Source organism: Rhinolophus sinicus, linkage group LG01, assembly GCF_036562045.2.
Source record: "Rhinolophus sinicus isolate RSC01 linkage group LG01, ASM3656204v1, whole genome shotgun sequence".
NCBI classification, from domain to species: domain Eukaryota; kingdom Metazoa; phylum Chordata; class Mammalia; order Chiroptera; family Rhinolophidae; genus Rhinolophus; species Rhinolophus sinicus.
Window position 1 is genome coordinate 141,079,854 of NC_133751.1, and position 14,009 is coordinate 141,093,862.

At 36.1% G+C, this 14,009-nt stretch overlaps 1 protein-coding gene across 31 annotated transcripts in view; it reads right to left on the reverse strand.

Moving 5' to 3' along the window:
• Nucleotides 1-14,009, reverse strand: part of NEB (nebulin) — a 182,740-nt gene that overhangs the window by 93,378 nt on the left and 75,353 nt on the right. For 30 of the 31 annotated variants that reach the window (XM_074336297.1, XM_019737446.2, XM_074336289.1 and 27 more), the window contains 11 exons: nucleotides 12,375-12,578; nucleotides 11,953-12,057; nucleotides 10,322-10,429; nucleotides 8,774-9,085; nucleotides 8,266-8,469; nucleotides 7,412-7,516; nucleotides 4,223-4,330; nucleotides 2,779-3,090; nucleotides 1,744-1,947; nucleotides 1,173-1,277; nucleotides 122-229 (listed from right to left, as the gene is read on the reverse strand). In XM_074336297.1, coding sequence (XP_074192398.1) covers nucleotides 122-229; nucleotides 1,173-1,277; nucleotides 1,744-1,947; nucleotides 2,779-3,090; nucleotides 4,223-4,330; nucleotides 7,412-7,516; nucleotides 8,266-8,469; nucleotides 8,774-9,085; nucleotides 10,322-10,429; nucleotides 11,953-12,057; nucleotides 12,375-12,578 — 1,875 coding nt within the window. The remainder of the gene's footprint in view (nucleotides 1-121; nucleotides 230-1,172; nucleotides 1,278-1,743; nucleotides 1,948-2,778; nucleotides 3,091-4,222; nucleotides 4,331-7,411; nucleotides 7,517-8,265; nucleotides 8,470-8,773; nucleotides 9,086-10,321; nucleotides 10,430-11,952; nucleotides 12,058-12,374; nucleotides 12,579-14,009) is intronic. The other variant, XM_074336259.1, reaches the window with a different exon arrangement.

Here is a 14,009-nt window from a genome sequence, read left to right on the forward strand (position 1 = left end):
AATCCCTACACGAAATTGAGATGTTTAGGTACAATAAAAATTCTGTCAAGAAAAACTACAAAATCTTCCATTTCTGAACATCTTTGAATAAGAAATGCCTCTACCAAACACATCAACTTACATCACTAGCAATATCTCTTGAAGCCTTGGCGGCTTGGATTGGAATGGCATCCAAACGCAAGTCGTAGCCTTCCTTCTTGGACTCTTCCAAAGCAAGTTTATAGAGTTTCTGTAGGAAAGAGAGTCATTAAATCATTCCTCCTTTCATAAAAATTAAATCTGTTAATTATTCAATTTTCTCCATCCTCATTTAAACTGCAAATCCACAAAGTCAAGTATTAGGGTGGGTTTATATAAAACTCGGCTTTGCAGGCTCTCAAGGAATTTAAGGAACATGTTCTAAACTTTGGGATTTTCATTGAAAATTTTCAAAAATTTTGGGGGAAGATCAGCATGTGGTTGCCAACATTTTGTTTTCCCAAACAAGCATATATTTTAAAATACCAACTATTTACTATCACTATCGTGATATGAAAGAAAGGCCATCTTAATACTAAAGAAGGGGGAAAAATAAGACAGTATTTTAGAATCACGTGTATTTGGATTCATAAAAAACTCAATGCATTGTCCTTTTTTTCCCCCTGTCTCATTTTGCTGTGGACTAATACAACACACTGTGACTGATCGATAGAGTAGTGTTTCGGAATCATCACCCAGATGAAAATGTTGATCCTGAAAGAGATGCCTAGAAAAATGCTTGCAAATAATATTATGTGGTAACCAGGACATTAATGAAGCAGCAAAACAATACTGAGTGTGATAACTCCCCAGGGTCCAAACCAGTGCCTACCTACTAAATAGATGAATAATAATAATAATAAAAAGGACTTGATACCCACACTGACCTGTAAGGGAAGGATTTAGAAGTATAATTCCTATTGCGATATTTCTCCATAAGCATTCCATTCCCTGATATTCTGTTGCTAAAAGGCTGGCCTACTTTGAGGACCTACCACATAGTCCAAAACTGAATCAAGAGACAACTATCTCTTTTGCTGACAATGTTAATTTGAAGTATGTATAATAAATTAGTAAAAACATTTCACTAAGGAAACAGTTCCAATAGTTCATTTTTGCATTTCTGTTTATTATAAGATCAATAGTTTACTCACATCACTGTAGTTTATCCGGTTGAGTTTGGCTAGCATGATTTCTGGTGTGTCAGGCATGACATGGATTGTTTTCTTATCCTTGTCCCAGGCTTCCGTATACAAGCGCTATTAGAAGAGAAAAAAAAGATGAGAAAATTATTTTGTAGCTCACAGACTTTTTTTGATTATGTGGCACTCAGCTCTCCTCCATACAAAGTAGAAATAAAATTATTAAAGTTGCAAAAACTCCTACCTTTCATGTAGATGAATTACTTTTACCAAGAGTATTTAACTCACTATTTCATTGATTCAGGGTTTTCACTCTTTCTTATTAAAATTATTTAACAGTTCTGTAAAGTATAATTGGGTTGTGGTATTTAAATTTTGTAATTATAAAATATAACAGCACATAGTATTTTTAACATCGGTTTGATATTTTGAAGTATTACTAAGTAACTACTGTATTATAACGGAAAAATCATTTTTAAAGGTATCGTAAATCCTATAGGAATAGGTAAAATTTGATATGTCAGAATTTTTACCTTGTTCTATGGTGAATTCTGATATCTAATGGTGAGGAGTAAAGACTCACCTTATTCATGTTTACAGCATTGCTCTTTGCCAACACCTGCTCCGGGGTGTCAGTTATGCTGGTAAATTTCAGTGTATCTGGACGCTGACGGTAGATAGTATCACTCAGTATCTCTGTGGCCCTCTTGGCTTTAACAACTTCCAAGGAGCCAATCGGAACCCAACCAATACCTTTCATCCATTCAAGATCTGCCTTATATAAATTCTGCAAATCAACAGATTAAAAAATGTATTTATTAATTAGTATTTCAGATTCATAGTCACAAAATGGCTCATACTAGAGAAATACAAGAGCATAGATGAACAGACAAGGCTACTAGCACAGCTAATCACTCATTCATAAATATTGCTGAATACTGAGTATATTTTTTTTCCTAAGCGTTTTTTTGGTACAGAGGATTGTACCAAGAAGATGAGAGATCTTTTTAAAAGCTAGAAGACATAGTCAAGCCCTTGAAGATATTACAAAATTTTTACACAAGATAATTTATTAAATATTTCCCTAATTATTCATTTTATTTTACTCTCAATAGGACATGCTGATTGTTAATAAGAATTAGATAATTTGTTTTGAAAAAGACAAGAATGTCTTAGTATTTTCCTGTCAGTTGGAATAAAATATGAATATTTTAAAAAACAATTTAACATAAAATAATTCTGTTCCCTCTCTCCACACTACCATCTATTGACATACACATACATTTCTACCACTTGAGTCGAAAATGTGCAGCTATGTATTTAGGAGAACTAAGTTTCATCTAACTCAGGCAAAGGAAGCCCGATCACCAGGAAGAAACATACCTGTATAAAATTGATAATATATATTTTATTTCCTCTTTTACATATAACTTTTGGGGAAGAAAAATTGTGAAATAAATTGTAGTGTAGTGCTACCAATGAGAAGCTATTTTCAAATATTCAATTGTATATGATTGAAAGTATACAAACAAATTCCAGTCCATTGCCACTAGTCCGAACCCACGGACATATTTCAGATCTGCTTTTCACGTGCATAACCAGCATCAGGGATACTCACGTCACTCTGGAGGTCATACGCTTGCCGAGCGTGGATGACATCATTCTGGTCGGGCAGGCACGTCCACTCATGCAGAAGATGCTTATAATCCACATCACTGACCAAAGCCTGACATTTCTTGGCCAAAACGATACCAAGCATGTCAACTGGGCTGCTGTATCTGGTCTTGTATTTCTCAAATTCTTTCTTGTACTCGCGGTCACTCTGCACTTTGGCGATGTGGAGGGACCACATCATCTTGGGGTCATCATGGATGGCCCGGGCGCCAATGTGGTGACCCAACTGCTTACGATAGGCTTCTTTGTATTTGTACTGAAAGAGAGAACCCAGTAAATGTGAGGAAGCACGGAGAGCTGTTCCCTGTTTCTCTTTCTGTGGTGATGCTTTTCTAAGAAAGCCTTAAGACACCAGGAGAGTTTCATCACACGCTGCCGGGATGCTGCACATTGGGGTGTGCTGACTCCCGAAGAAGAGGGTGGTGTGCTCAGTTTCACATGTCCACAGAATAACTCCACAATGATTCCTTATATAATATTATGCTAAAAATTGTATGTTGACAAAAAGTGATTAAAACGTGAACATTGAAAGGGTGAGCTCAACTACAGTGATAACCAGTGTCTCAGAAGTGGGTGGGCACATCTGAGATGTGTTCACATGATTCATTAATTTTATTTTTCTAAGGCTTTCTGAGAAATAATTTCCTCTGTATAAATAATCTGGGAGGTAGTTTATAACTGGGCAATTTTTGTTGTTTGATGGGTATAGAGTTCCAGTTTATACAAGACTGAAAAGTTCTGGAGGTCTATGCACAACAGTGAGAACACGCTTAACACTACTGAACTGTACACTTGATAACTGTTAAGATAGCAAATTTTATGTTATGTGGGGTTTTTTTATCATGATGAAAAAGAAAAACCTACAAAGAATGGGCAATATTGCTACTCTTGGATTCATGTTTAAGTTGTCAAGGAATCTGATGTTTTCATTTTTAGGGTACAGGGATATTGATTTTGTGGGCCCCTCAGCAAGGAAATTGACAACTTTTTTTTCTGTCCCACGTCCTTCTTCAAGCCATGGGGGAGAACTCAGCTAAACCTACTTCTTCTCATTTTTGCCTTGAGTGTATCCTAAGGAGAGCTCTCATGAGGTTTTAGGAGTAGCTCAATACAGATCCATCTAACTTTAGTTAAGGCACTCAGTCTTATTAAGCAAAGATCAAAAGACAAGAGTCAAAGAAACCACATTCTAATCCAGGCTTTGTCCTGTGATGCCTGTGATCTTGGGCAGGTTACCTACTATCTCAACACCTCAATTTATTCGCCTATACAATGAAGGTGGTCAAGATGGATGATGACTAAAGAGACTTCCAGATGTGATCCAGTAATGTGATTCCAGCAGTGGCTGGCCTGTTGATAACAAATGTAGGGACTTGATCAGCTCTTACATCACTGGCAATGTCCCTGGAGGCCTTGGCAGCCACAATGGGAATAGCGTCGCTTCTCAAGTCGTAGCCTTCTTTCTTGGCTTCTTCCATGGCCTGGCGGTAGAGGCTCTGAGGAAAGAAGTAGTAGCTTTTAGATAGGCACTTGTTTTCATTCTAAAAATGTATTTTCATCAAAGGAAGACTAGTTTTGGATGCAGAACTGCATGAGTATATTCAGCTTTAAATAAATTTAAAAGAGATGTCTTTCTTTTACTATTTATCCAAGCTATATATTTAAATTGAAATTTTACATTCAGCAGGTTTTAACACCGTAAGTTCTCTTTGCATAAATCCTTATAGATTTTAGATATTAACTCAATAGCTCTCAAATGTGTTTGGATTGTTTAGCACTTGCTCTTCTCATGAAGCAACCAAGAAAGGTTGACTTATTTAACTCCAAATTTGACTTAGGAACAATTTCACTATCAAGGAATATCATTATATAATGATATGCAATAATGATACTACCACTATGTTTGCATAATCAAACACTGCTGAACTAAAGATAATCAATCCACTGTTTCTGAATGTCTTTGTTAATATTGATTTGCTCCTATTTATTCATTTGTCAACTGCTGGAAATTGCTAGCAGACACGGGGATAGCAGATATCAGATTCATGAGTCAAAAACACAAAGCTGATAAAATTTGCATTTGTTCATTTTTTTTTGTTGAATTGGAAAACACCCATTGTTGAGGCTGTGTAAAGACAAAATCTTAAATGTAAGGAAAATCCTTTAAAAGTGTGGCAGAAATAATATAAACTAACTGCTTCATTATTATGTCCCATTCTCAAATTAGATTGAATTGAGAATACAGTAATAATATCTGGTTTGAAATATGCTGCAGAGGTGCTTAATTTTTAAGTGACTTAGTCCTAGAGGGATGTTATTGTATGTTTTAAATATGTGACACTTTACATTCAAGATGAGGTTTTACAAGGAAAAGCAAAAGTGAAAATAAGAATAAATTTTATGTATTTAAGATAAAATGTCAAGGGTATTTGTTCTTATTAAAAATTTCTAGAAATGTTTATTTTGTAACTGAAGAGTCAAATACTTTATCTATTATATTTTTCCTTTGAGGAATTTGTCCTTATGAATAAGTGGGGGAAAAATGTGCTCGAATCATCTCATGGCTTTAGACCAAATAGATTTCTTTCATTCTTCTAACAATGGAAAAAGAGGCAGAACTTGAAAGAAGAGGACATTTTTAGTTATCATCAAGGCTACGTTATAAAGGTTGTTTGGTAGGTTATTTACTCAAGAGAACCACAACAGGTAAATGGGAATTGAAGAGGAAAAAATAAGATGATGTTGCTTGGTTTTGTTTACATTTATTGAGCCAAGTATAGAATGAAGGTACCAATGGTAATGGGTTAAGAAGAAATTCAAGTGGGCCATTCTGAAATCTAATCTTCAGAAGACAGTCCTTAGGGAATTAACATTATCATGCAATTTTAAAGAAAGTAAATCCAGCTTAAATTTTTAGAAATAAAAAGAGTCCAATTTTCTCTCAGCATTCTGAAAAAAACCTTCCTCATGCCCTAATTTTAACACAAGGGAGAGACTTCGAAGTATCGTTACAGTTTGGGATAGAAACTGACTTCAACTGCCTCGGGAGAGACAGACCTCCTGGGAAAATTTAATCTAACAGAGAAGCTTTGTGGCCAAGAGAAAAATTGTTCACTCAAAAATGATTGTACCCCAGGTCAGTCAAATACTTCTGATTAGGCTTGGGTCTGCTTTATAATGCTAGAAAAAGGGATACCGTATTCTATTCATTTCATTTTTCATGGTTTTTGATATAAGCATGCCTCTTCTTTAAGGGTACCTTATTATAGGCAAAAGTGATTAACATAGGTAAAATAATGAATATGGCCAAGTCTTGAAAATGAGTACTTAAATTTTCCATTGTTCTCAAACTGAAGAAAAGTCTGTCTACCCCTTCTTTTTTTTAAAACGGTGACACACACGCACACACACACACAGGAAATCAGAATTCTCCTTGGATAAACAAGATAATTTTTGTCAAGAACAATTGGGCAGGAAGCTGTTTCTGCAGCAGTATTTCTGGATTGCAAAGATATGTGATGACAAGTTTAGCTGGAGCTAGCGCATTAAAGAATGCATTTTATTGTCCTTGGGCAATTCTGAAATGGATGAATTTAAGAATTCCCATTTCAGTTCTTGTAAATAAACCTCGAGTTATTTTGAGCATATGAAGTAAATCTAATTTTCATAGTGACTTAAGTGTGAAGGGAAAAAGTTAAAGTTTATTAAGCAACTATTCTGTGCCAGGCTCCACACTGGGCATACTATGTGTGTATATATATATACACACACATATATATGTATGTATATATATGTGTGTATATATATATATGACCCCATTTAGTTATTACAGAAATTCTTTTTTTCATTATTATTCTTTCAATAACTTTTTTTTCAGTTACACTTGACATTTAGTATTATTTTATATTAGTTGCAGGTGTCCAGCTTAGCAGTTAGAAATTTATATAATTAATGTAGTGATTTCCCCCTATTAGTCTACTACCCACCTCGCATTATACATAGTTGTTGCAACATTATTGACTGTATTCTCCATGCTGTACTTTACATCCCTGTGACTATTGTGTAACTACCTACCGATTTGTATTTCTTAATCCCTTCACTTTTTTCAACCAGCTCCCCAGCCTCCCACGCCTCTAGCAACCAGAAATTCTTCAAGATGGGCATTTTTATCCTATTTTACAGATGTGGTAACTGAAGAAAAACTTACAGAACAAATTTTGAAATAAGTACTAATCTCATAAATAGCAATAATTATTTTTTAATTAAAATACAATATGTCTCAATCATTAATAGTTGACTGAGAGCTCTTTTTCCCCTCCTGACATGGACATATTTTTGTATTTCTCTATTTCTCTATCTTTCCATCTATCTACTTTTTGAATACAATAATATACACATTATTATACACAATATTTTACACAATATATTATTGTACACAATAATATACCAGGCTAGGGTAATGGGCATAAAAAAACAAAACTAAACTACGGTTCACATGAGAATTAAATCAATAAATCTGATCTTTTTACTACATCAGCAAAAATCAGTGTGGTCAAATCAAGGAAAAATGGCCTTACCTCACTATAATTTATTTTATTTTGTCTTGCTAGCATAATTTCAGGTGTATCAGGCATGATGTGGATTTGGGTCTTGTCTTTGTCCCAGGCTTCTGTGTATAAGCGCTGTGAAGGATAAAAAGATTACTGAATTAGAAACACAATGTTTGCTGTAAACAGGACTTTCCAATTTAGAGATCAGAACAAAGTGGAAAGCCAAATCTCACTATCTGTGCTGTGTGCTGTGTGCTGTATACCGACTCTTTAATCTCTTTGATATTACAAGATATTTATTGTCACTAGATAGAAGTGTAGACTAAGATGTGACTTTTAAACGTGTGTTTCATTGTAAGATCAACTCCACTCCAATTAAATTAAAAGCAAGTATTTTCCAAGCATATATGTACACTGATATGTGCTGTGGCTATATAAACAAACCTTACCCATGCTTTTGTTTGCTTGTTTATTAACTGCAAATACACCTGGATACGCCATCTTTAGATTTCTTTTTGATAAATATTATGGAGATTTGCATTTGACTTGTTCATTCTATACTTACCTAGATAAGTACCCAACAAGGAAGAAACTTTGATACCAAACCATGTATAACTCTCATAGAGAGACTTCAAACAATTTGCAGACCAAAAAGCTGTCTGTCTTATTCTTAACTCTGGCTATTTCACAAGAGATGTCAAAGTAGACATTCCTACATATATTTTTGGAATCCTAATGTAACTGAATAGAGAACTCAGCTAAATCATTATACGTACGATGGCAAGTGGATAAAACAAACAAAAAAAAAGTAACTTAATTAATCATGAATATTCTCAAGGACGTACAGCCCTGTTTTACTTTCCCCTAAATTGGGAGCTCACCTTGTTCATGGTGATGGCATTGTTCTTGGCCAGCACCTGTTCCAGGGAATCAGTCACGCTGGTAAATTTCAGCTTGTCTGGATGCTGGCGGTAGAGGTTGTCACTCAGTATCTCTGCAGCTCTCTTGCACTTGACCACATCCAGAGACCCAATGGGGACCCAGCCAATGCCTTTCATCCACTGGAGATCTGACTTATAAATGTTCTGGTGAGATAAACACAAAAGCAAGTATTACTAAAGCTGTTAGGACACTTGATTTCAAAAGTGAAAGAAAAAGACTAGAAAACTTGGATAGCTAAATTTCATGTCTTTTAAAATATGAAGCCCAATTGGATATAGCTTTATGGTATTATGTTCTCTCTAAAAGAAAAGTAAGGCACAGGGAATGAGGGGTGGAGAGAAAAAAACGTTATTCTTTCTGAGAGCTTTACCTATTCCGAGACCGTTATCTAAGTATTACTATCATAAGTGTGGTCACCAGGGGCAGTTAACGGGTCTCAGTACTCACATCACTCTGCAGTTCATAGGCCTGCCGAGCATGGATGACGTCGTTCTGGTCGGGCAGGCACGTCCACTGGTGCAGGTAGTTCTTATAGTCCACGTCACTGACTAAGCTCTGGCACTTCTTGGCCAGCACCACCCCCAGCATGTCCACTGGGCTGCTGTACTTGGTCTTCGACTTCTCAAAGTCCTTCTTGTACTCCCTGTCACTCTGGATCTTGGCCACATGCATGGACCACGTCATCTTGGGGTCATCCTTAATGTCCCGGGCTCCAATGTGGTGGCCGAGCTGTTTGCGGTAACCATCTTTGTATTTATACTGAAATAAAAACAGTCATTTTAAAAACAAAAATAAATTTTAAAAAGTTAAACCTCTTATTAATTTAAAACTTCATTATTTTAAAATTGATAAGTCTTGCAGAGAAATGAAATCATCTGAATATCAATTTATCTCTTTATCCTAAACTCTGATTAGACTTCACAACAACCCTCTAATGGGAAGATGCGCCAAACATAGTACATGTTATGGTTTGCAGACATTAAGTCCTTGGAAATAGCAGCAACACTTTTCAGAAAAATCAATCGGAATTATATGTTGCATTTTTTTCATCTTGAACCAATGAAATCACTAACCCAGAAGTTTTACATATGATTTTGAGATTTACTCCTGAGTCCACAGGTAACATTTCAGCCTCCAGCCCACCCATCACCCCTCCCAAATCTCACTCTCCTGATTTTTACTAGGTCACTTGACTCCCTGAGATAGACTGGCTTGTGTTTTCCATCCTGCATGCCCTGCTCCATCGAGATCAAATTTGGCTGAGGTTTGTTGGAGTTAATTGAGGGAACAAGCAGATTATATGACTACAAGAGAGCAGAGTGGTGATGGTGGTGGTAAGCGCTGACTCAGGATATTTTCTCTCCACTTTAGGGAACAACATCATACAAATCCTAAAGTATATTTTCGGAAATCTGAATTCTCCACCAGAGGACACACTTCCTTCAGAGACAGTGGAAAGAGAAATCAGGCTCACCATTTTGTTGTTTTGGTTTGTCTTTGTTTTTCTCTTTTTGTTTTTAAAAAAAAAGGGAGGACTTAAGGTAGTTTTTCAAAGAATCAGCCAGCAAAAATCCAGAGTAGGTTTGGGGAAAGGTGCCTTTTCCTGGACCTGGCTGTTCCAGGTCTTTTTCTGACGTTGAACCACATGTAACTAAATTATTTTTTGTAACTTTTCTGGCATTTTCTTATTTCTGTGTGGACTATGTTCTCAAAATATGGAGATGAATGTCTCATAATTGCAGCTATGAACAACTGGAAATTCAAATTCAATTTTTATACTGAAGTTTAGGTCACCTCTCTACCTACGGGACCTGAGTGTTAAAATCTTTTGGAGTTAAAAACATGAAAGAATTTTTTCAAACAAAAAAAATTTCTTTCACTTAAACCACAATAAGTGTCCTTGAAGTGCAACCCAGATGCATCTTCCCGTTGTGATAATGACCGTGTCCTCCTTCTACATCCAGCCATGAACATTCGTGGAGTGTTGCTACTCACGTCACTGATGATGTCCCTGGAGGCCTTGGCTGCCACGATTGGGATGGCATCAATTCGCAAGTCATAGCCTTTCTTCTTTGCTTCTTCATTGGCAAGTTTATACATAGTCTGTAGAAAGAAAGTCAGAGTTAAAGCAAAACGTTCGACAGCAGTCATTTGGACATTATCAAGAGACATATACCACATCATGTAAAAAAAGGATAAGCTCTAGAAACAACTTAAAATTCTAGCAATATTGGAAAGTAAATAAATTACGTCTTCCCAAAAGAACTACATTGTATTAGAAACAAATGAGATATGTCAATTGGTATTAACATAGATTGATATAGTTATCTATTATTAATCTCTCTATATAACAGGTTAATATATATCTATGTAGATTAATATGCTATATTACGCATATCAACATAGATTAATATAATCTAGTAATATAGATTGATGGACAAAGCATTAATTTATACATATTTCTAAGTCAAAAAAGAAATTGCAGAACAAGGTTTAATTTATTTGCTTATAAATATATACTTATATACTTTTATTCATTTCTTTATAACTTAAAATTTTTTGACAATCATGTAATATTTTATAATGTTTTTAAAAAATGAGAAACAGATTGAAGTACAATTTAAAACATAGATAACTTGGCCCTAATCATAAATTTGATTCTAATTTTAGCTATATCATATTAGTAAAACAAACCTATAAAATTACATTTTACTTAAGAAACAACAACAGTAATCAGTGTTGTTAATGGATAACACTTCTTTCTATGCCTGAGGTTTCCTTTCTACAAAAGGAGCTCAATTATTTTATCTCTGACCTTACTCCTTTCTCTGTGCCTTTACTCTCTCTGCCCCTGGAGACGGGCAGTGATTTACTGATTTATCTAACTGGTGGGGATGGGGCACCTGGGCAGGCCCAGCTCAGCTCGGACTTGCTCCCTCTAGGAATAAGCTCAGTACCCTCCTCCGTTTCTCTGGCCTCTATGCAGGAACTCACCCCTGAATGGGATGCAAGTGATTGTTCTGCTCTAGTGTGACCTGTGCCTGGATGGGGAAACCAGTTCTGGGGTTCACTTAGCAGCTTGCTTGGCTCTCATACAAATATGTCCTTGAATCTAATTTGTGTAGTAAAAAATGTGAGATTTGGACTTCTATTTCTATTCCTTTGTTTTACTTCTCAATTTTATTCAGGATTCAGGTGGAGAAGAGGTACATCTGATTAGAGAATCCCTTAACAGTGTGGCCAGATTTAGCAAATAGAAAGATAGCATGCCCAGTTGAACTTAAATGCCAGATAAACAGCAAATAATGTTTTAGTATAAACATTGAGTCAGTATTTTATCTGGCTATCCTACCTCATAGAAATGTCAAAAATGCTACTCAGTCCTACTGACTTAAACCGGCAATGGCCATAAACTGAAAAGAGAACGTGATTTCAGATTGCCCATGGCATCCTACAGCATATAATATGCAACCCAGAGATGAAAGGTTGAATGGGTTGAGTGCTCACATCACAGAGCAGTACATACCATGATAGCGGGGGCCCGAGCATCTCCATAAAAGTAAGTATAGAAAAACAAACAACAACAACAACAAAATACGTGTAACCCCACAGGATGTTGCCCCTACCTCACTGTAGTTGAGTTTGTTTTGCCTCGCCAACACGATCTCCGGGGTGTCCGGCATTATATGAATTTTAGTCTTGTCTTTGTCCCAGGCCTCTGTGTATAAACGCTATCAAAGAAGATGTTGATGAAAAACAATTCGAAATAGGAATTACAAAAAGTCAAATCAAAGCAGGATTTTTATTGATCCATTAAATGAACCAGACTGGGATATAAGGTATTCAACTGAAGGTTTGAGTTTTAATGCTAGTTTACAAGGTTCAAACTGGGAATAATTGAAATTATTTAGAGGCTTTCAAGTATGTACAAATAAATCAGCCGGTAAATGTGACCCCACACGTTCATGGATAATCAAAACTCTGCTAGTCATTAAAGTATAATAATGTCTTTTGGCATCTTGGAGAAGCTTGGGCAGCCGGGGCTCACCTTGTTCATGGTGATGGCGTTGTTCTTGGCCAGCACCTGTTCCAGGGAATCAGTCACGCTGGTAAATTTCAGCTTGTCTGGATGCTGGCGGTAGAGGTTGTCACTCAGTATCTCTGCAGCTCTCTTGCACTTGACCACATCCAGAGACCCCATGGGGGCCCAGCCAATGCCTTTCATCCACTGGAGATCAGCCTTGTATATGTTCTGTGAAGAGGAAATAGCAGGCACTCTTCAGCAAGACCAAAAGATTTAGGGTAAAGATGCAAAAGGAATAAAAAATAAAGTACAATTCTTGTTACTATTGTTTTCATAGAAAACAAGCTCACTACATTAGGCAGACAAAGAGAGGAACTATGTTCCCAAATGACCCAGAAACATCTCGCCATAACAAAAAGTGATCAGATACTTCAGGTTGTTAGGAGAGGAGTGATCCAAACTAGTATCTTCTGCCAGTCAATGTTATTTTAACGTCCATGTGCACAGGAAAAGAATGCCAACCCAGAGTGAGCGAAACCACACGTATGTCCAATAACAGGCTATCAGTAAATAAATGTTAGCCCTAGTCAAATGAAATACTCTGCAGCTATCAAAAGCTGTATTTTAAAGAATATTGATGACTCATAGAAACGTCATTAATACAATATTAAATAAAATAAATAGAACATAAATTGTGTGGATAAATTACATAAGCAAGGGTGGGCTTTTTCAGTGGTTGGATTATTATTGTCTTCTATGTATTTTCTCTTATATTTCAGAATATCTGTAATACTCTTTTTAAAAAAGAGAGAGACAAAATATATAATAATGATGTAGAAGCCCTGAAACCCTGGGGCAGAGCTTTGACGGCTGCAATGCTAAGATTCCAGGCAAGAGTGACCATTTCGTTGGTCCGGGGCCCAATTTCTTCCCCACCAAGTTTTCAGGATGGGAAGCATGGATTCCTTTCCAGAATCATCTTTCCATATCTTTATTTCTCACTTTATTATAAATCATTTTTTCCACAAACAATTTTGGTGTAGCTATTAAATATTTGTAACTACTTCATAACAATGGGATTGAAACTTTGCCCAGCTCATTTGAAGGATTTTACCTGTAACAGCAATGAAGTAGAAAAAATAGACTGATATTTTGCCATCTAGACAAACAGCCTATTGGAGTTGCCCTATGCTGACTAGTTATTGCCCCCTAAATAACAACAGCAAGAATGAAAACAATAACGTTTTATACCTCTAGAGTGCTTTGTAACTTTCAAATGCTTCCTACATTATCAGAACTATGTCACAGTGAGAGAGAAGCGATTTTTGAAAGGTACTCAAATAGACAAATGCAAGCAGTCTATCAATGCTGTCATGCTATGGGTAACATAAACCATTTTTAACTACCTTTCTGTGCAGGCAAAGCCTTTCTTTTTTAAGAGAATTTCAAAACACAGGGTTCAGTATGTCGAAAGCTGCAGAACCGATGTGGGAGTTTTCAAAGGTGGGCTGTGCAAGTCCCAGGAACAACCAATTAATGTATAACTATTATTAATTTGTTTTATACTCCAGAGCCCTCTAATATGTAATAATTCCTTCAAAGGTTTATAAAATATATGCTTCAGGAAATGTGCTTCTCACACCCAGATTTGAGATGGTG